Consider the following 20,441-nt stretch of genomic DNA (forward strand, 5'->3'; position numbering starts at 1 on the left):
CCACAGCACTACTCATCTGGGAGTAACTTTGTACGTCTCTCATGACTCAGGTTGAGGGTATTCTACTTTTCTCTTTGACCTATCAGAGTGTCCTGTCTGCTTCCTTCCCCATCACCCTTGACAATCTGGGTGCTCCTTAGGGCGACTCACTACCTCTCAGGAACAGTTCCTGATGACTTCCAGGAACCCCCTCACCCGCCAGAAGTGTGTTTAATGACTTCCAGGATCTTCTCCCCCCCACCTCAAGAGCTGTTCCTAATGACCCCCAAATCCTTACTCACGGAGGAACTGCTTTTTAATGACCCTAAGGACATCCCCGCTCAGGACTTATCCTAATGACCCACAGAGCTCCTTTCCCCTTAGGAACTGCTCCTTTCAAGAAATGTCCCGGTTTGCCGGCAAGTGAGGGGGTTCCCAAGACACGGGACTTTTTTCGTTTTAAAAACCGAGACAGTACTGGGCAATCTGGGACAGGTAGGTCACCTTATCAGGAACTCCTTGACCTCGGAAGCCACCCCTAAGGGTCCCCAGCGCACTTTTACCTTAGGTAAGGGTTCTACTCACCCCGCAGAAGACTGTCCCCACCCTTTCGTTAGAAACATCCTACAACAACCCCATCAGTGCCTTTACCCTGGCCAACTAGCCCATTTCTAGGCACTCAACTCTTTTAATCCAGATTAGCTACGGGCGGCCAGAAGCCCGCCTGCGATTGGCCAGTTCTGCGATTCAGCAGAGATGCTCAGTGGCCGCGGTCGCGAGTGGTACAGCGTTTCCTCCCGGCAACAGCCCTAGCCGGCGCTCATAGGCTGAGCCGATTGATGTGCCAGTACTTTGGGGCGGCTGCAGAGCGCGTTCATTGGCTGTTTGAAGGCTTCTGGCAGCCCCTGGATTGGTTGACTCTGTGGAGCGCTGTGCGACTGCGCAGAGGCCTACTTTAGAGGAGGCGGAGCTTCGTCCTTCGCCGGCTGGGAAAGCAGTGGGATCGGCTAGTGGCGACAGCAGAAGTCGGGCCTTCGCCCTGCCGGGGCAGTGGGCTTTAAGTAAGAACCAGAGGGTTTTTGAATCCTTTAGGTTTGTTGCTTCTGTAGCCGTGACCGTGAGCTCTGGTGGGGGAGGGGCGGAGGGCGGTCTTCAACGGTCAGTGATAGGCATGGTTCTCGGTCAATGGGAGCAGGCGCTTCTGAAATGGGTCCTGAGATTGGCCCTTTCCAATCTCTTGTAGCCAATGGACGTCGGGAAGGGTGGGCGGGTCTACTGGGCCTTATTTTCTTCTTCCTGCGGCCCGGACTCACTCGCCTAGGCGGCGGGGCCGGGAGGGGCCGGACGTCTACGCGGTGAGCTTCGGGGACCTTGGGAGCGGGGGGCTACCTTGGGAGCGATACCCGCGGGAGCATCTGCGAGGGGAGGGGGCGGGAGTTTGAGGTGGTTGTTAGCAACAGCTCCCTTTATTGAGTTGATAAGTACCCGGCCTAGTGCTTAGCGTTTCGCTTGCATCATCTGAGTTAATCACAGCAACCCTGCAGGGCAAGGAGGTTGGGATCCCCATTTTACAGGAGGAGAAACTGAGACTCGGGCAGCTTGCACAGCCAAGGTCACACAGCTAATAAATGGCAGAGACTGGATCTGTATTCAGAGTTGTTTTAACTCCGGGGCAGTGCTCTCTTAAACCAGTAGGCTTTGTTGCTGGGTTGGGGGAGGAAGGTGTCAGGGAATGGGAACTTTCCCCAGGAAATAGATTGAGGGAAGGGAATCCTAGGGTAGAAGAAAAGGAATGAGCAATTGAGGTAAGAGCAAAGAAATCGGTTATTCAACAGTTACTGAGTGCCTACTCTGTGCCGTGCATTGTTCTAGGTTCTAGGCTTACAAAGACGAATAAGGCCAGAGACAGACGAAGCCCCATTAGGGGTTTGGGAGGCCCTACGATGGGCCCTAACACTGTGTTCACATGATTATGTGTCTTTATAAAATTTGCAAGAGTAAGATATTTTGTATTCTTTTTTTAAGGAGAGGGTCTTCAAGATTGCATAAAACTTTAGGTTCCTCTACACTTGGATCTGCCCTTGTAAAGGGCTTAGACTAAGTGGAGATTATGCTGTAGGCAGCACAGAGTAATGGCAGGAGCACTAGGAGAACATTACAGGACTGCGGGTAAATTTCCTGGTATGTAAAACAGGGCTTATAGTATATCTGCCATGCAAAGTTTGACGAGGTGCAGGAAAGCACCAGGCCAGGAACGCACTTTATTTTTGGTGAAATGGAGCCCGGAGAGATGCAGGTACTGGAACTTGTCTTCTCTCCTACCTGAGACAGTTCTACTCCATGCTGTCTTCCCAACCTTTTACTAGATTGTTGGTATGTTGGACACAGTTTCCTCCCTTCTGATCGCTCCAGCTCTCAAGGGGACTCTTGGAGCTGAACTGCCATGGCTTTGGGACCCAGATTTGGGGGAATTGAGTAAAGAAAAGGACATACGGTTTTTGCTTCTAAACTGGCTTCTTTTAGCTGGTGTGCTTGGTTCTTATTCAGTCAAAATAGTCTATTGTGTTACCAGGCAATGGGGATGCACCCACTTAACTGAAGGCCTCATCTAAAAACAAAGTAGTATTTATTTCACCTCCAGTCAGTTATGAAGTTTGCCCTTTATTGCCAGTTTATTGCCTGTTTAAATTTTGTCCTTTGAGTTCTGGGTGCAGTGCAATTGAACTAGTCTCTAGCTTGACTTCGTATAGCAGTGCCGAAACTGCATTTTGGTTTAGATATGAGAATAATTTCACTTTAGGGTTTTAAAAATCATAGCTCAGGCTACTAATATCAGGGTACTCTTTAACCCTTAAACTTTGTAATCTGGTAGCCAACTAACTTTTCTTAGGAATCTAGAATCCTGTTTTAAACCTTTGCCCTAGAAGGGAGCCCGTAGTTTGATTTTTATTTAAAAAAAATCTGGTTGTAGTATATTGAATTTAATACTTAGAAACAGTTAGCAATGTGTGAATAAGGGAGCAGCTGAAAAGAGAAGGGGAAAATATGGGCGGGGCAGCTGCTTTGTTTAGATGGGACCAACAACCAAATAATTAGTTTCCCTTTTTTAGCTGAAACAATGTCTCCACTTAAGTCAGGTTTAAATACAGGCAATTTTATACATTAGAATCCTTTAGACAGAACCTTTTCTGTCCCAGTGTGTCTTACTCATTTAAATGACCTGCCTAGAGGCAGATTCCAGGTGTGAGGTCTTAGAGCTGCTTCAGAATTTCTTTCAGCACTGACATTTCCAGCGTTCAATCTTAATTACATTTTATATAATTTTTTTTTTTTTTTTTTTTTTGTGGTACGCGGGCCTCTCACTGCTGTGGCCTCACCCGCTGCGGAGCACAGGCTCCAGACGCACAGGCCCAGTGGCCATGGCTCACGGGCCCAGCCGCTCTGCGGCATGTGGGATCCTCCCGGACCGGGGCACGAACCTGTGTCCCCTGCATCGGCAGGTGGACTCTCAACCACTGCGCCACCAGGGAAGCCCCATTTTATATAATTTTTTTTTAACATTTTAAAAAATATTTATTTTTGGTTGCGTTGGGTCTTTGTTGCTGCGCATGGGCTTTCTCTAGTGGCGGTGATCGGGGGCTACTCTTCATTGCAGTGTGCAGGCTTGTCATTGCAGTGGCTTCTTTTGTTGCGGAGCATGGGCTCTAGGTGCGTGGGCTTCCGTAGCTGTGGCTTGCGGACTCTGGAGCGCAGGCTCAGTAGTTGTGGCGCACAGGCTTAGTTGCTCTGCGGCATGTGGGATCTTCCCAGACCAGGGCTCAAACCCGTGTCCCGTGCATCGGCAGGCGGATTCTTAACCACTGCGCCTCCAGGGAAGCCCACATTTTATATAATTTTATGTTCTTAATGTATTTCTTCAGATTTCTGCCTGACCAAAGTGACCTCAAAAAGGAGGGAAAATGGCTTCTGAATCTGAAACCTTGAATCCCAGTGCTCGGATAATGACCTTTTACCCGACTATGGAGGAGTTCCGGAACTTCAGTCGTTATATTGCCTACATTGAATCCCAAGGAGCTCATCGGGCTGGGCTGGCTAAGGTGGGGGACGGGGCCTTTGGGACTCAGGGTGGCAGTAAGATTTTTCCTAAATGAAGGCTGGAAGAACCGAGTTTTACTGAAAGGCAGGCTTGGTGGTAGTTGAATATTTGCTGTCCTATTTACAAGTTAATTCCTTTCGTTAACATCTGAAGCATCTCTTTTTAGGTTGGAGAAGAGCTGCTTAGAATGTTTAAAAGGGAGGAAGAGAGCAGTGTCCCAGGGCCAGCTGCTGTGGTGCTTCCATCTCTTGGTGGAGAGGGGTGTTTTCATCAATCCAACTTCTCTCGTTCTCGGTTTCGGTCTCATCCAGCACTCTGATAGTAATTTGGCTTCCCATGCGAACTTTCTGTTAGATTGAGAGAGAATCAACTCTTCAACCTCTTGTCTTGGTGCCCAGATAAGATTCTGAGGCTGAGAATTCCGTACCTTAGATCACTGCAACTAGGCAGCTAGTTGGTAGCAGAACTGGATCAGGGCTAGCATGACGGTGTGACTTGCCGTGTTTGGGTGAGCATGGTTAAATCCATGTGACTTTAGTAGAATCGGCTGTTGGCCTGCACACTTCTTGGACTCTGACCAGCTTGTCAGGTTTCTGATCTCTTTTGTTTCTTGTGTTCCCTACAGGTTGTTCCTCCAAAGGAGTGGAAGCCACGAGCGTCCTATGATGATATTGATGACCTGGTCATTCCTGCCCCCATCCAGCAGCTAGTGACTGGGCAGTCTGGCCTCTTTACTCAGTACAACATACAGAAGAAAGCCATGACTGTTCGAGAGTTCCGCAAGATTGCCAATAGCGATAAGTGAGTGAAAACACATTCCTTCCCACCTGTCCTAGCATCTGGGACCTAATATCTCACGTGCAAAGCAGTCTCTAGGACTGCTGCCATCCCACTGAAGAATAGTTTCCTCACCTCTAGTATCTGTCTCTCTGTCCGCTCTTTACATGGAAGCGTTCCTCATCTCGGTACACAGTCACAGTCTAAACTTGTACATATTTTTACATAAAGTAATCCCATTGTTTTTCCTTCAAAAGTAGGATCATTTTCTGACTCTAATAATTTGCAAGGTTGCAAAGGGGAAACTTGGAGTTGGTTCAAGAGGAGCGTTGGCCGGATGTATTGATACTACCCACTTATCAAAAAGTGGCCTTCGTAGTTTAAGTTAATCTCTTCCGTCTGGGTCCTCCTGTCTTTAATCATGGCAAACTCCTCACTACCCCTACAGATGCTATCTCATTTCCTTTGTGACATTAACCAAATGTGAGTGAACTACCAGGCTGGTTGCTGTTTTCTGTCACTCCATCATCATCTGTACATTCTTGTCTCTGTTGGAAACATCTTTGTTTAGGCCTGCTGTCTTCAGTTGTTTTTCTCTGCTGTTTTTAATATTTTGCTCTCATTACCTCAGATTTACAGAGAATAACTTGTGTGTTTCCCTCGTTGGGCTCTGACTAGTCCTTAATCCTCTTGCTTGGATCTTCTCCCTTCCCTTGTTACTTCTTCATTTTGTGGCTCCACAAGGGATTCCTCCCTCCCCCTTGCCTCTTCTCCTGAGCCTTTTTGGTCCACACATATCTTGGTTTCAGCCAGACTTTTTTTTTTTTTTTTTTTTTTTTTGCGGTATGCGGACCTCTCACTGTTGCGGCCTGTCCCGTTGCAGAGCACAGCCTCCGGACGCGCAGGCCCAGCGGCCATGGCTCACGGGCCCAGCCGCTCCGCAGCATGTGGGATCTTCCCGGACCGGGGCACGAACGCGTGTCCCCTGCATCAGCAGGCGGACTCTCAACCACTGCACCACCAGGGAAGCCCCCAGCCAGACGTTTTTGCGACTCTGCCGTGGAGGCTCGCAGTAGAGCCTCAGCTTGCCAGGCTTCACACTTGGAGTGCTTTATCATCTCACATCAGGTCGCGCTCTTTCTCTGTCTGTGCTCTGCCTTCTTTTCCTTTGACATAGCACAGTTCGAAGTGTGGGCTTCCAATTTTATTGGCAGCCTAACTCTTAAAGCATCTCTGTTGCTGGCCAACCTGCTGTCTAATGAGACAATCTGTGTAAAAGCCTGTTGAAGAAGTGTGCCATGCTCCGCAGATGAGAGGCTGTGCTGTCTTCATGTCTGCTTCCTAGCTCTGCGCCGTGCCAAGCACACTTGCTTTGTTTCATGTCGGGTTGGCCTCACTCAGGCCCCTGTGCTGTTCTTCCTGTCTCATCAACATATGGTAGCCCTTACCTTCTTTCAGGACACCTCTTTTTAAATCAGCCAGTCCTGTGTCTTTTCCCTTCATCCGAAATACAATCAATTCTTACCTTTGATTTCTGTCTGTGTGGTCAGCCAGCTTTAAGAAAACCCAGTGGGTAGAAACCTAAACTTTTAAATCAGATCAGTTGGAAGTAGAGTTATTTGTATTTAAAGGGTTTAGAACTTGAGAGTTCTAAACTTCATGATTCATTAGTTTAACATCAAAATGTAAGGCAGTATTTAAAGTAAGATTTTTTTTACCCCACTCATCTCATTATCTCCACACAGTTTCATTTTGGTCTTCCACTCCTTATCATGTTTTTTGGCCATTTGAGTTATACTGTGCATTTTCAAATACGTGTTAGGTTTACACGTTACTCTTTTTAAATTGTGTAGTAATTTTTAAGTGGTTTGAATTTTTAAAAGATTGTTTTGGGAGTAAGTTTTCAGTATGTGATTATTGAGCTAAAGAGTACAGATATTGGGCTTCCCTGGTGGCGCAGTGGTTGAGAGTCCGCCTGCCGATGCAGGGGACACGGGTTCGTGCCCTGGTCTGGGAAGATCCCACATGCTGCGGAGCGGCTGGGCCCGTGAGCCATGGCTGCTGAGCCTGCGCGTCTGGAGCCTGTGTTCCGCAACGGGAGAGGCCACAACAGTGAGAGGCCCGCGTGTCGCAAAAAAAAAAAAAAAAAAAAAGAGTACAGTTATTTTTAATGGTATTATGTGGGGAGATATATATATAGATAGATAGATAGTGGTGTGTGTGTATTTGAGTGTGTGAGCATATGTATACACATGTATTTTGCTAAATGAAACATTTGATGTGCAGAAACCTATTTTTATGTTTTTAGGACTATTTTCTATTTTTATTAAAATATTTGGTTTTCAGGTGTGATTATTTGTTGAATGTTAGCCACACTGCATAGGATGCTGGGAATGTAGCAGTGACAACTGAAGTTAGCCCTCTTGGAGACGCTTCCTTAGAGTGGAGGGAAGTAAATTCTGTTCCAGGGCCTCAGCTCTCCATGTGCTGGGTTTTGGTTGTCTGTGGATACATAGGGATTTGCAGTCTTGGTTCTCACAGGTTTGGAAGCCTATTTTCTCCCTGTGTGGCCAGGCCACTCCTGACGGGTGCAGTGTGTAGTTATAGTATAGTCTCTTGAAAGAGTGGAGGATATCATTCTTGAGGAAGATGGGCTTACATCTTTGTGTATGATACCTTTTTTGGGCCCAGAATGTTGAGGGAGTTACTGGGTACTGTATTGGAACCTTGAAGGCCAAGGTTATGTCTTGTTCATTTGAAATGTCTTGCTATCCCTGGAACAAGGATTGTGTCTCATGCCGTTCATAATGCCTCATGTATTTAGTCCCTTATAAGTGGCTAACACTTTTTTTTTTTTAACTTTTTAAAGGTACTGTACCCCACGCTATAGTGAATTTGAAGAGCTTGAACGGAAATACTGGAAAAATCTCACATTCAATCCCCCAATCTATGGTGCAGATGTGAATGGCACTCTCTATGAAAAGGTGAGACTTCCTGGGATCTCTATGCAGCATTTTGTAATTTAATACCATTTTCATCTGCCTAGCATGTAGTGGGCACCAAAAAGCTGTTTTGCTGAACGGGTGTCTGGACAAAGGAATGGCCCACCACCAGGTGATGGGCTGTGCTCACTTAATTGTGGGTAGTTTTGCATGTGACTGAATTTTATTTCTCCCACTCTACATGTGAATTGGATGATATGGTGTTTTTAGCAAGGACTGTTAGAAGAGTCCGTGGGTGGTAGCTCTGATGAGTTCTAGAAAGGGTGGGATCACAGTAAATGAAATGTTGGGGGAAGGCAATGTAGTTTCTGAAGAAAAAAGATCACTGACCAATATAATGGAAGGGGTATATATTTAAGAAGAGGAACATATTTAGATTTTCAGAATCCTCAAACAAGATTCTGTAGCAAAAGCTGTTTTAACAAATTGCATTGGCTTAGGATTTAGTGCTTTTTGGCATAAAGAACAGCCTTAGATATGGTACAAGGAAGAAATATTTGGGACTGTTTTTTGGATGATTAAAAAATCTGTAGGGTGTTTTAGGGATTATCACTCCGATTAATTTATTGTTTTTGTAAATTATTTGAAGGAAGATGTTTAAAAAGTGGATTCCAATTTTGTTGATGACAGCTTTTTTGGGTGGTGGGACGTGAAGCTTGTAGGCATAAATCCAGAACGTACTTATAGGAAGTGGGGTCCCTGATGACCTTTACAGCTCAGGATAACATTGTAGCCTTTTTTTTTTTTTTTTTTTTTTTTTTTTTGCGGTACGTGGGCCTCTCACTGCTGTGGCCTCTCCCGTTGCGGAGCGCAGGCTCCGCGGCATGTGGGATCTTCCCGGACCAGGGCACGAACCCGTGTCCCCTGCATCGGCAGGCAGACTCTCAACCACTGCGCCACCAGGGAAGCCCCCACATTGTAGACTTTTTACTGAAGACACTGCCCAGTGGAAATAAGGGCTAGATAAGTCACAAATGAGTACAATTGATTCCCATGCTTTGTATTTTTTATGGTTTGACAGTACTTTCCTCTTTCGATTTAAGTTTCTTTCTTTTTCTTTTTTTTAAAATTAATTTATTTTTGGCTGAGTTGGGTCTTCGTTGCTGCACGCGGGCTCTCTGTAGTTGCGGTGAGCGGGTGCTACTCTTCGTTGCGGTGCATGGGCTTCTTTTTGCGGTGGCTCCTCTTGTTGCGGAGCATGGTCTCTAGGTGTGCGGGCTTCAGTAGTTGTGGCATGTGGGCTCAATAGTTGTGGCTGCGAGCTCTAAAGTGCAGGCTCAGTAGTTGTGGTGTGCGGGCTTCAGTAGCTGTGGCATGTGGGCTCAATAGTTGTGGCTGCGAGCTCTAGAGTGCAGGCTCAGTAGTTGTGGTGCACGGACTTAGTTGCTCTGCGGCATGTGGGATCTTCCTGGACCACGGCCCGAACCCTTGTGCCCTGCATTGGCAGGCGGATTCTTAACCACTGCACCACCAGGGAAGTCCTGACCTAAGTGTCTTTAGCTTCCGTGCAAACTCTTCCTCTTGGGTTTAGAACAGGTGGCTGTCCCTCCTTTTTCATCTTTCATGTACTGGTGTTCAGTCTTGTTCACCAACTGGTGTTTGCCCTTCAGAGGTATAATGGCGTCAGTTCCAGTGGCAGCTCTGAACAGCAAGTGAGGGGTGCTGTGGTCTTCAGGGCCATGTAGTTTCAGCATTATTCCTAATCTTTGTTAGGAGTGACAGCTCACCTGTGACCTGCTCTGTGATTGGTGGGTTCAGAGCCTCAGTTTATATTCAGTGTAACTTCCTCTGCAGCATGTTGATGAGTGGAATATTGGTCGCCTGAAAACAATCCTGGACTTGGTGGAAAAGGAGAGCGGGATCACCATTGAGGGCGTGAACACCCCATATCTGTACTTCGGCATGTGGAAGACATCCTTTGCCTGGCACACTGAAGACATGGACCTGTACAGCATCAATTACCTGCACTTCGGAGAACCCAAATCCTGGTAAAGTCGGCCTGCGCTTGGCACTGGGGCTTCTCAGCTTTCATGTACCCAGGGAACACTTTGGAATCAGGCAAAAGGCAGATTATGGTTCGGCAGGCTTAGGGTGGGACTGGTGTGTTACATTTTGTTCCGACTTTCAAGCAGTAAGGTGCTGTTTGAGCTCTGGTGCTCTCCCTGCCCTTGGGAGTAGCAAGCGTTAGCAGGCCAGGCACTTAGTACCACAGTATGAAAACAGAAAGGTGCCTGAGTGACCGAGAGCCATGGGGGCTCTCCCACTGTCTGGTTCCTTTTTCTGAATAGGCCTGAGGCATTCCTTAGAGGCAGACTTCCAAGACTGGAGTCACTTCTTCAGATGATAGAAAGCTTTCTTTTCCTCATGGAAAAAATATTTGGTGAGCAGCAGTGTGTGCTTTACTCACGAGGGGACGCAGGACCACTCAGCGTCCGCTCCCCGTTCTCCACTGAGGCCGCCGTCTGGCTGGGGAGAAATCAGAGAAAGCTCTCTCGTTTCTTCCTGCGCCCACCCATCTATCTCAGCATGTTAGCGAAGATGCTGCCTTCGGCAAAGCAAAAGACAGATGAGGTGCCCACCCTCACACCGCTAGGGGACTGGTCAGGAGAGAGAAAGTGGGAGAAAAGCTCTGATGGGGAACAGTGGTTGTAATAGGTTCACACAGGAAGGTGTGTGAGCATGGGGACTAGAGAAGGCTCCCCTGGAAGAGGTGACAGCTGAGCCGAGAGCTCGCAGATGAGGACGTGGCTGGGTGTGGTGGTGGTGGGTTCGGAAGGGGGACTGAGGGAAGGGTGTCTGGGTGGTTGTAACAACAAGTGCAAGGACACTTGAGAGCGAGCACGGTGTCTTGAGTAACTAGAGGAAGGAAGTCCCTTGTGGTTTGTGTGCTGTGTGTGAGGACGGAGGAGTGAGGAGGCCGGAGGGGACACCGTGGCCAGGCCATGGGGAGTCGTGCAGACTGTATCTGTCTCCATTCCTTTCCAGTACCTTCAGCCACATCCTTTCCCAGGGCTTTTCTTTTCTTCTGGCAGATGCTTTGCAGTTTCCAGTCTTGGAAGGGGGAAAACCCTTTTGAGCCTGTGATTACCCCCTAACTACTGTCCCAGTTCCTTCCGTAGGTGGCTAGACTTCTAGACTCTAGCTTTTGTGTCTTCACCATGTTCACTCTGAAGTTCCCTGAAGTTGGACTTTTTGTTCTCGGGTCAAGAGATTTTCTAGTTGCTATATACACTCTTTAGGTCATCTGAAGTGGTTCCTTTAGAGACTTCTGTTCAATGTTTCCTGATGGATCACAGAGTCCTTTAGGTGACAAACATTTTCCTCAGTTCCTCATCTGTTTTGTTGCATAACAAAGCTATTTGGGATGGAAAGGTTTTGTTGTGGAATCATCTTTAGAATGCATTGTAAGGGTAAATCAGACTTACCGTGAGTTCCCGAATATAAAGCTTAACAGTTGTGCAAAAGTTTTAAATAGTCCTCCATGTGTTTTTTATTTATTCTGTTCGTTTTTTAATGAAGGGCAGTTCCTATGGTGTCTAGATACGCACGGGGGTGGAGGAGTGAATGCTTACTGGATAATCAGTACACGGTTGTGGAGACAAAGGGAAATGGGCTCAGCACATAGGGGCCAGGTCTCTGGTACCTGATCCATTGTCACCTCGTTTCCCATCTTCCTCCCTCTATCTCATCCCAGTCAGGCCTTTCAGGCTCTGCCAGGAGCACTTTAATGCCATCCTCCTCCTTTTTTTTTTTTTTTTTTAACTTTTATTGCATGAACAACATTATAAAGGAGAGCAACATTGAGTGTGTACCCTAAATCCTGGTTCATCATAAATATTCAATAAATGTCTTGTTAAATGAATGAATATAAAAGATAAAATCGCTCACACTTCTGCGTGTGCTCTGCCCTCCTCTGCCCAAACAGTCTGCTACTTTATTTCTCCAGATCCCTATCTAGTTCTCGTGGTTGTGAAGTTGAAAAGTCTGATATTTCAAGCTGTTCTGAAAGGGGGGACGAGCCCCTCTGCTCAGCGGCTGATGCTTCTTTGTGCTTGCAGGTACTCCGTCCCGCCTGAGCACGGAAAGCGGCTGGAGCGCCTGGCCAAAGGTACGGGGTCCACTCCGCTTGCTGGGTCAGACCTGCCTGTGAGCTGCGCTCATTGCTCTAAGGTGTCCACTTGCTGTGGTCCTTTCTCAGGCCCACATGTGGGGAGTGAGCCAGACTGCCAGATTGGTGACATATCAGAGCGACTAAAATCAGAGCCTTTTCCCACTTTGTCTTGGGAAGGGACTTACTAAGTCTTAGACTGTGTTTGCCTCAATTTTATCATGCATGGGTTTATTTGACTAGGGATAGTGTATTGGTCATATTGGGTCTGGTTCTTTTGCCAAAAACCCAAATCATCAAGTCAAAGTTGAATTTTATGCTTTGGTTCTTTTAAGTGGACTCTAATAGATTTGTACCTCTACAGAGCCTATTTCACAAGAGCTTGGGTCGTGTGTGCTGTAGTTGTGCTACTAACAAAAGATTGAGGATCCCAGTGAATGGAGAAAGGCTCTAAATTGTTTCAAAGGTCTTTGTGAGAACAGAGGCACCTGGGGCAATCCCCCAAACAGGATTTGATTACCCATGTAACAGCCTACACAGGAGGCAGCCCAGAGGTTCATTGTGGAACCTTAGGATTGACCTGAAGCTAGAGGAATATGTGGAGATCACATTGGTGATTCATCCTCCTTATGTAGATGAGATGCACGGTGTGAGGTGACTCCAGGGTTACAGAGCCAGCGTGGGGCTGTGTATTAACTGTGCCCGTTTTCAATTAAACAGGCTTTTTCCCGGGCAGTGCTCAGAGCTGTGAGGCTTTTCTCCGCCATAAGATGACCTTGATTTCGCCTTTAATGCTGAAGAAATACGGAATTCCCTTTGACAAGGTGAGCGGATTTTGCACATAGCAGCCCTTGGCTTACGCGGAAACCACCCTTTCTGGCGTGTGTTTCACAGAGGAGCTTTATTCTACTTGATTCTCTGTACCAGGTGTGGGCCAGGGCTAATCTGTATCATCGTTTGATCTCGAAGCATTAAAGGTGGGCTACCCCCTTCCTGGTGCCAGAGGAGGGTCAGGCCCCCTTGAACAGTGTCATCTGGATGAGTCATTAATTATAGTCATGGTGTCTGATGTGTAGAGGCTTTGCATGTCACAGAAGACACCAGGTCCCCAGTGGTTTTGTGACCCATCCCTGGACACTGAGCTCAGTTGTAGCAGAGCTGGAGCGCAACTTCCCAGGTCTCTAGATGCCTGCCGTTTGCTGCAGCTGCTTCCTGTCTGCTTTTGTTTAGGTGACTCAGGAAGCTGGAGAATTTATGATCACTTTCCCTTACGGGTACCATGCCGGCTTTAACCATGGCTTCAACTGTGCTGAGTCCACTAATTTTGCTACCCGGCGGTGGATCGAGTATGGCAAACAAGCTGTGCTGGTAAGTCCGCTGGGTTTCCTTCCCAGTAACCGTGTCTAAAAATGACTGGTTGAGCCAGCCAACCTTCTTAGATACACTGGCTGGTGATTAGAACATTTCTTTGAGCTGCTGGAATTCAGAAGCAGAGTGGCGGGGAATGTGCAAAAGTGCCAGCATCTTGTGTTCACAAAGAATTTTAAAAGATCTGTTCCGATTTGAGTTGTATAAAATGAGGTTTCCGTGCTTGAGTCCATTGAGCATTAAAACTACACCTACACACTGTGCTATTTCTTTCTTTAGCCACTCTGGGATTTCTCTGTTGAGGAGAAATCTTAAGGGCTTCGTTTTACATTAGGGAAGCAGCAGGGCTGGACGTTTGGCTGGGAGTAGACTCGCTCCTGTGGTTCTGGCTTGGATAGACAGCAGAGGGAAGGTGGACATTGACCATCCAGGGTCTAACACTGAGCCTCATCTCTAACCGTTCTCCATGTGCCCTAGTTAGCACCCAGGTTGACTCGCCCCAGTGCCATGTGTCCTCCACCCTTTTTTCCCTGCTTCCTTTCATGTGTGAAGGCTCTGCAAGGACGTTATGCCCTCAGCCTGTAAACCCAAACATTTCAGCCTTAAACTGTCTTGTGTTTTTTCCCATTCGGAGGGAGGAGATGGGAGGAGGGGCTCGGGGGAGGAGCAGGGCAAGTGTCTCACCTGGAGCTCCTCTGGCACCTTGCCACAGTGCTCCTGCAGAAAGGACATGGTGAAGATCTCCATGGACGTGTTTGTGAGGAAGTTCCAGCCAGAAAGGTACAAACTCTGGAAAGCTGGGAAGGACAGCACCGTCATCGACCACACTCTGCCCACGCCAGAAGCGGCCGAGTTTCTCAAGGAGAGTGAACTGGCCCCGAGAGCCCGGAAGGAGGAGGAGTGCCCGGAGGAGGATGACATGGAGGGGGTCGAGGATGGAGAGGAGGGTGACCTGAAGAAGAGGTAACCCTACAGCCCTTGGGCCCAGCTGCCTGAGGGAGGCGTGTCTGGCAGCTTCCGTAGCCTGCCGAGAGGCTGCTTCTGAGTGGGGTGTTTGAGCACAGCTGAGGGAATGTTTTTCTTGGTACAGGCCCCAGAATCCTCAATGAGGTGTTCAGGCCCTTCCTCATGGCTGCCACCCAAGGGTGGTAGCACTGCTACATGGGCCGTAGTCTGCTGGAGCAAGGCTCACATGCGTGCGAGGGCATGGCTCCCTCTGAGCCAGAGAAGCCAGTTTTCTCACTGCCATTTGAGGGCTTTTTACAAAATAAATTTATTTATTTATTAATTTATTATTATTTTTTTATTTTTGACTGCGTTGGGTCTTTGTTGCTGTGCAGGCTTTCTCTAGTTGTGGCGAGCGGGGGCTACTCTTCGTTGCGGTGTGCAGGCTTATCATTGCTGTGGCTTCTCTTGTTGTGGAGCGTGGGCTCTAGGTGTGCGGGCTTCAGTAGTTGTGGCACGCGGCCTCAGTAGTGGCTTGCAGGCTCTAGAGCGCAGGCTCAGTAGTTGTGGCGCACGGGCTTACTTGCTCCGCGGCATGTGGGATCTTCCCGGACCAGGGCTCAAACCCGTGTCCCCTGCATTGGTAGACGGATTCTTAACCACTGTGCCACCAGGGAAGTCCCCATTTGAGGGCTTTTTGAAAAGGAGAGAGTAGTGAAGGAAATGAGACTCACAAGGGCAGGGGCCAGGGTCCTTGGTGTCTGAGCCAGAGGATCTGTCCTCAGGAGAGTTTCTCTTGGGCTATGTGGGGAAGAAAGGAGGAACATTTATCTGGGACCTGCTGTACACCAGGCGCTCTGCCAGGTGCTCAGCACACCTCTTCTTAAGCCTCATGTCAAACCTGTGAAGGGGGTGGTGACATCCCTGTTTGCATTTGATGGAACAGGCTCAGGGAGGTGAGGTCCCCGGTCTCAGGTGGCACCAAAGTGTGAAGCAGGCTCTGGCCGTTGAGTTGGGGTTGCGTGGGGAGGTGTTTGTGTAAGCGAATGTACACTGGGGCTCTTAAAAAGTTTGCCCTCCTCCTTGCAGCCTGGCCAAGCACCGTATCGGGACAAAGAGGCACCGAGTTTGTCTTGAAATCCCACAGGAGGTGAGTCAGAGCGAGCTCTTCCCCAGGGAGGAGCTGGGCTCTGGACAGTACGATATGGCGGAGTGCCAGGCTGCCCTTGCTCCTGTGAGGCCCACCCACAGCTCCGTGCGCCAAGTTGAGGACGGTCTCACCTTCCCAGGTGAGTTGGTTATGGTATTTTTCCCCACAGCCCTAATCATTCTTTTCTGTGTTGGACGCCACACCAGTGCGGGGTCGCAGATGTGACAAAGGGGAGGCGGGTCTGTGAGCAGATGGTGTGATTGGAGTGTGGGAAGCGCTTTGGTTGGGGTCACCCAGGGCGGCTGAGGAACGTGGGGGAAAGGCCCCCGCCCACCCTCTGCCTGGTGAAGTGCCCTTGAATTAACTCTTGCAGAGTAAGCAGCGATTTTCCAGGCAGACAGACTTGGGGGGACATAGAAGGGGCTTCCCGGATAGGAGGAGCAGGGCCCAGGCCCAGAGACGTGCACAAGCATGAGCTGCTTGGGGAGCTGGCAGTGATGTCCTGTGATTTGAACAAGGGGTGGGAAGGGTGGGAGACGGGTGTGTCACAGGAGCGACCTGAGAAATGGGATGAGACGATGTGGGGACTGCCTGCCGCCTGAGAGTTTGCTCATTGGGAGGCTTGAGAGGCCGTTTGTATTTTAGGAGAGGACAGACAGTGTGGTCCAGTACAGTGTTTGAAAGCGTTCACTAGGACAGTTGTTGAGGATAGATGTGTTAGGAAGGGGCTTGTATCAGTCTCGGGTCAGGTTTGGAGGATCTCTGTGTCGACAGGGCCTTGGAGTGTCTGCTGAGAGCCAGTCAGCACTATGGACTTGGACCCTGGGGCCCTGCTGCCTTCTGTTGAGCCGTCTTTCTAGCCCGGCTTCTCTGGGTCTCTGCTGAGCTGCAGGAGACTTCTGAGGAAGTGACAGCTGCCACTTAACTGAGTGTCTGCTGTGTGCAAGGCTGTGCTCCCACCTTACACGCAGCAATCTTATTTAAGAACCCTGGAGAGAGGTGGTAGCGTCCTCAAGTTACAGAGGATGAAACTGGAGGCCCAGAGAGGCTAAGCAGCTCGCCCCGGATCACACAGGGACCCTGTCGGTGGTGGAGTCAGAGTTCAGAGCCAGGCCTCAATCGCTGCCCACGTTCCTTGGTCTTGTCACTCTGCCTTTCTTTTTTTTTTTTTTTTTTTTTTTTGCGGTACGCGGGCCTCTCACTGCTGCGGCCTCTCCCGTTGCGGAGCACAGGCTCCGGACGCGCAGGCTCAGCGGCCATGGCTCACGGGCCCAGCCGCTCCGCGGCATGTGGGATCTTCCCGGACTGGGGCACGAACCTGTGTCCCCTGCATCAGCAGGCGGACTCAACCACTGCGCCACCAGGGAAGCCCTACTCTGCCTTTCTTGAAGTTCAGAAGCACAAGAGAAAGTGGGCTCTGTTCAATGTGTCTGTGTGTTTCAGATTATTCCGACTCCACTGAAGTCAAATTTGAAGAGCTTAAAAATGTCAAGCTGGAAGAGGAGGATGAGGAGGAGGAGGAGGACCAGGAAGCGGCCGCCTTGGACCTTTCTGTGAATCCGGTTTCTTTTGGGGGTCGCCTCGTCTTCTCAGGCTCCAAAAAGAAGTCATCTTCCAGCCTGGGCTCTGGTTCTTCACGGGATTCTATTTCTTCCGATTCAGAAACCAGTGAGCCTCTGTCCTGCCGAGCCCAAGGGCAAACGGGAGTCCTCACTGTGCACAGCTACGCCAAGGGGGACGACAGGGTCACCGCAGGAGAGTCATGCACGAGGAAGAAAGGGGGCGCCACCAGGAGCATCAACGAGCGGGAGCTGGCTGAGGTGTGGGTGCTGGGTGGGGTGGGGGACAGGGGGCCTCCTGTGTTGGGGAGGGAGGTGGTTCTGGGGCTGGGCTGCTGCAGAGTCCCAGATGGCAGGAGAGACCCTCAGGATGGACCGCCAGTCTGCAGTTGTGTCAAGCAAAAGCCGGGTGGCAGTGGGTCACTTCAGCTTGTTCTTGGCTCGGAGTTCCTTTCTCTTATCTCTGTGGGACAGTTGTTCCAAAGAATTGCCTTGCAGCCTCAGTGGCTACCCTTGGTGGATCTTCAGCTGAGTTGGGTGCATCCTCTGCCCCTCCTGGCCTTCGGGGCCAGGGTTAGAGTGGCAGTGGTTGCAGGGTTTGAGGTTTGGGGTGAGGTGGCCTTTCTTAGCCTGGACTCCCCTGGGAGTTCTCCCTCTATACTCCCCTCTTCATTCTTCCCCTCCCAGTATAACACTGCTAACGCAGCATCGTTTTGGAGGCCAGGATGAACTCCAGAGCTGTAACCGTGGACATGTCTGTTCAGGCTTCCTCTCAGGCCACGCTGTTGCCAAAAGCTCTGTCTTTTGTTTGTTCTGTGTAGAAAGGCGTTTGGCGGGTCTGAGTGGGCTACAGCAGGGCCACGTTGGGTGCAGCCGACTCAGACCTGCCCTGAGTGACCTGCTCTCTCCCCAGCCTCGCAGCCTATGGGTAAGCTGCAGCCCAGGCTGGGGTCATTGGCAGGCAGTAGAAGTCAGCACAGACTTCCCCATTCCCTTCCCTTCCCCTTTGAAAAATTTATCGTCTAAAAGTTTTTATTAGGAAACATTTTAAAAGTATATGCAAATAGACTACTGTCATGAGCTCCACGTGTACCCTTGTTATTTCTTCATATTAACAATTGGCTTGTTGGCTTTATCTTTTCTTTGGCTGAAATACTGACACTTAAAATCCCTCTAGGTTTTCCAGCAGTTCCTTTCTGTGGTTGGTTTTTCCCCTTGTCTTGAACACCCGATGTAGTTTTTCTTTCTGCCTTCTCTGAATCTCGGGCTCAGTTTCTGTAGACCCCCTTTCTCCACGTGAAGGTCCCCCCTCCCTCTCACACGGCGTGGGGGTATCCACCATACACCACCGTGCAGCCTTCTCGTTGCCTCTGATCGCGGCTCCCTCCGCCGTCCTGTGGCTGCTTCCACAGGAGAGGGCTCTTCTGCTTGGAAACCAGAACCCCTTAGGTTCCCTGTGGCCGCATCCCAGCCATCCTTCCCAAAGCTCTGTGCCCTCTTGTGCATCCTGCTGTCTCTGCAGGCCACGCTGTCCTTCTCTTGCCCTGTCCTGACTTGCTTTCCTCCAGCTGCATTCACAACCACAGAAGCCGCTAACAATAGCAAGGACTTACTAGACACTTGAATGCGTTGTTCAGATCACATGTTACTGCTGAAGCAATCTTACCACAGTCAAGTTTTTTGTGGCTTTTTCTTTTTTGGTGGTGGGGGCAATACATGAATAATAGCTATCTTTTTTCCTCCCCGATTAGGAACCAGTTAAGTTATGGATACAGGAGGCGGGCACATGGCACTCAGAATGCCACTTTGTTTTTGGTGTTTTTTTAATTTTTTTATTTATTTTTGGCTGTGTTGGGTCTTCGTTTCTATGCGAGGGCTTTCTCTAGTTGCGGCAAGCGGGGGCCACTCTTCATCGCGGTGCGCGGGCCTGTCGCTGTCGCGGCCTCTCTTGTTGCGGAGCACAGGCTCCAGACGCGCAGGCTCAGTAGCTGTGGCGCACGGACTTAGTTGCTCCGCGACATGTGGGACCTTCCCAGACCAGGGCTCGAACCTGTGTCCCCTGCATTGGCAGGCAGATTCTCAACCACTGCGCCACCAGGGAAGCCCAGAATGCCACTTTGTTACCAGTTAAAATGGTTGAAGAGAGTGGCTTCTAACCTGTGGCTGAATGGCCCTGCCACTCATTTTACCCTCAATTACAGATGACCCACCTAGTCACAGGTGGCCCTGGACGACTCAGGCCCCTCTCACAGTGGCAGAGAGTTTCCCACTCACCTTCTGTGTGTTGTGCACACAGGAATGCACTCCCTCTGCAAAAGGCAGATGCCAGAAAATGAAAGCCAGGCGTCCTCCCGCGGAAATAGGCTGGGAGAGGAGGCTTCTCTCTGACACGCCTCTCTCGTGCAACCCCTGCTCCAGAACCGTAAGCGTAGCATGTCTTCCTGGTTCTTGTTTGTTTGTGTGTGGACCTCTCAGCTGCAGCCTGATGGTAATAACTTCTCGGCTGCGTCACCTGCCATCTCTCCCACCTCTCCCCTTGACGTGCTGGCATCCTCTTCGCTTTACTCTGTAATGGTTTGTACGCCTGCTCTGGGCTAGGACTGTGCCTTCAAGGAGCTCATAGTCTAGGCAAATAGATGCGAGCAGGGAATTCTAGTACCTGGTGATGAGCATCGTAGCACAAGTGGAAGAGTTAGCAGCTCAGCCTGGGGTTGGGGTGAGGAGGCAGAGAGACAGCAGGGGAAGGAGCTTAGTGGGAGCATGCTGGGAGGATGGGATGAAATTGGAGCGGGAATCTAGGGGAGGAGAGGGTTCTGTTTGGTGCTGGGGGCTCATGCCAGGGTCAGAGCAGGTCGGGGGTCCACAGTGGTTTTGTTGGTCTCAGGCATATGGGATGAGAAGGCCTTGGGAGGTGCAGGTGGACCGTGTCAGGAGCCGGGTCCTGGAGTTCTGAGGCTCTTTGACTTGAGAGTCGGGGTCGGGGGCAGTGGAAGTTTCCCTGCCATGTGTTTTCGGAGATTGAAGATTTCTATAACACGTTTTTTAATACACAAAGATGCACTGAAGATTTCTATAACACATTTTTTAATAACACAAAGATGCATATGGTATAATACAATGAACCACAAATACTGATCGTCAAGATCTAACAGTTGTCAGTATTTTGCCACATTTGCTTCATCTGTCCTTTTTTTTTTTCTTCTTTGTGGCTGTGCAACTTGTGGGATCTTAGTTCCCTGACCAGGGATTGAACCTCTGGTGCAGTGAAAGCGCTGAGTCCTAACCACCGGACCGCCAGGGAAGTCCCCATCTGTCCTTTTTTTATTTGCTGAAGTATTTTATAGCAAATCCGAATGTCATGTGATTTCTTCCCTACTTCAGTGTGTATCTCTAAAAAATATGGGTGTTTTCTTAATCACCATGCCATTTTATACCTAACAAAATTACAGAAATTCTC

The 20,441-nt window shown here is 49.4% G+C and overlaps 1 protein-coding gene across 2 annotated transcripts in view; it reads left to right on the plus strand.

Moving 5' to 3' along the window:
- The first annotated feature begins 953 nt into the window (after positions 1-953).
- KDM4A (lysine demethylase 4A) overlaps positions 954-20,441 on the plus strand; it is a 41,906-nt gene continuing 22,418 nt past the window's right edge. The window contains exons 1-11 of one of the 2 annotated variants that reach the window (XM_065893797.1): positions 954-1,137; positions 3,900-4,076; positions 4,701-4,876; positions 7,722-7,836; positions 9,649-9,842; positions 11,913-11,962; positions 12,683-12,786; positions 13,193-13,330; positions 14,043-14,293; positions 15,365-15,564; positions 16,869-17,245. In XM_065893797.1, the coding sequence (XP_065749869.1) occupies positions 3,939-4,076; positions 4,701-4,876; positions 7,722-7,836; positions 9,649-9,842; positions 11,913-11,962; positions 12,683-12,786; positions 13,193-13,330; positions 14,043-14,293; positions 15,365-15,564; positions 16,869-17,245 (1,743 nt within the window). In that variant the 5' untranslated portion in view covers positions 954-1,137; positions 3,900-3,938. Of the gene's footprint in view, positions 1,138-3,899; positions 4,077-4,700; positions 4,877-7,721; positions 7,837-9,648; positions 9,843-11,912; positions 11,963-12,682; positions 12,787-13,192; positions 13,331-14,042; positions 14,294-15,364; positions 15,565-16,868; positions 17,246-20,441 lie in introns of those variants that run through there. The other variant, XM_065893807.1, reaches the window with a different exon arrangement.

Source organism: Phocoena phocoena, chromosome 1, assembly GCF_963924675.1.
Source record: "Phocoena phocoena chromosome 1, mPhoPho1.1, whole genome shotgun sequence".
Classification (NCBI taxonomy): Eukaryota; Metazoa; Chordata; class Mammalia; order Artiodactyla; family Phocoenidae; genus Phocoena; species Phocoena phocoena.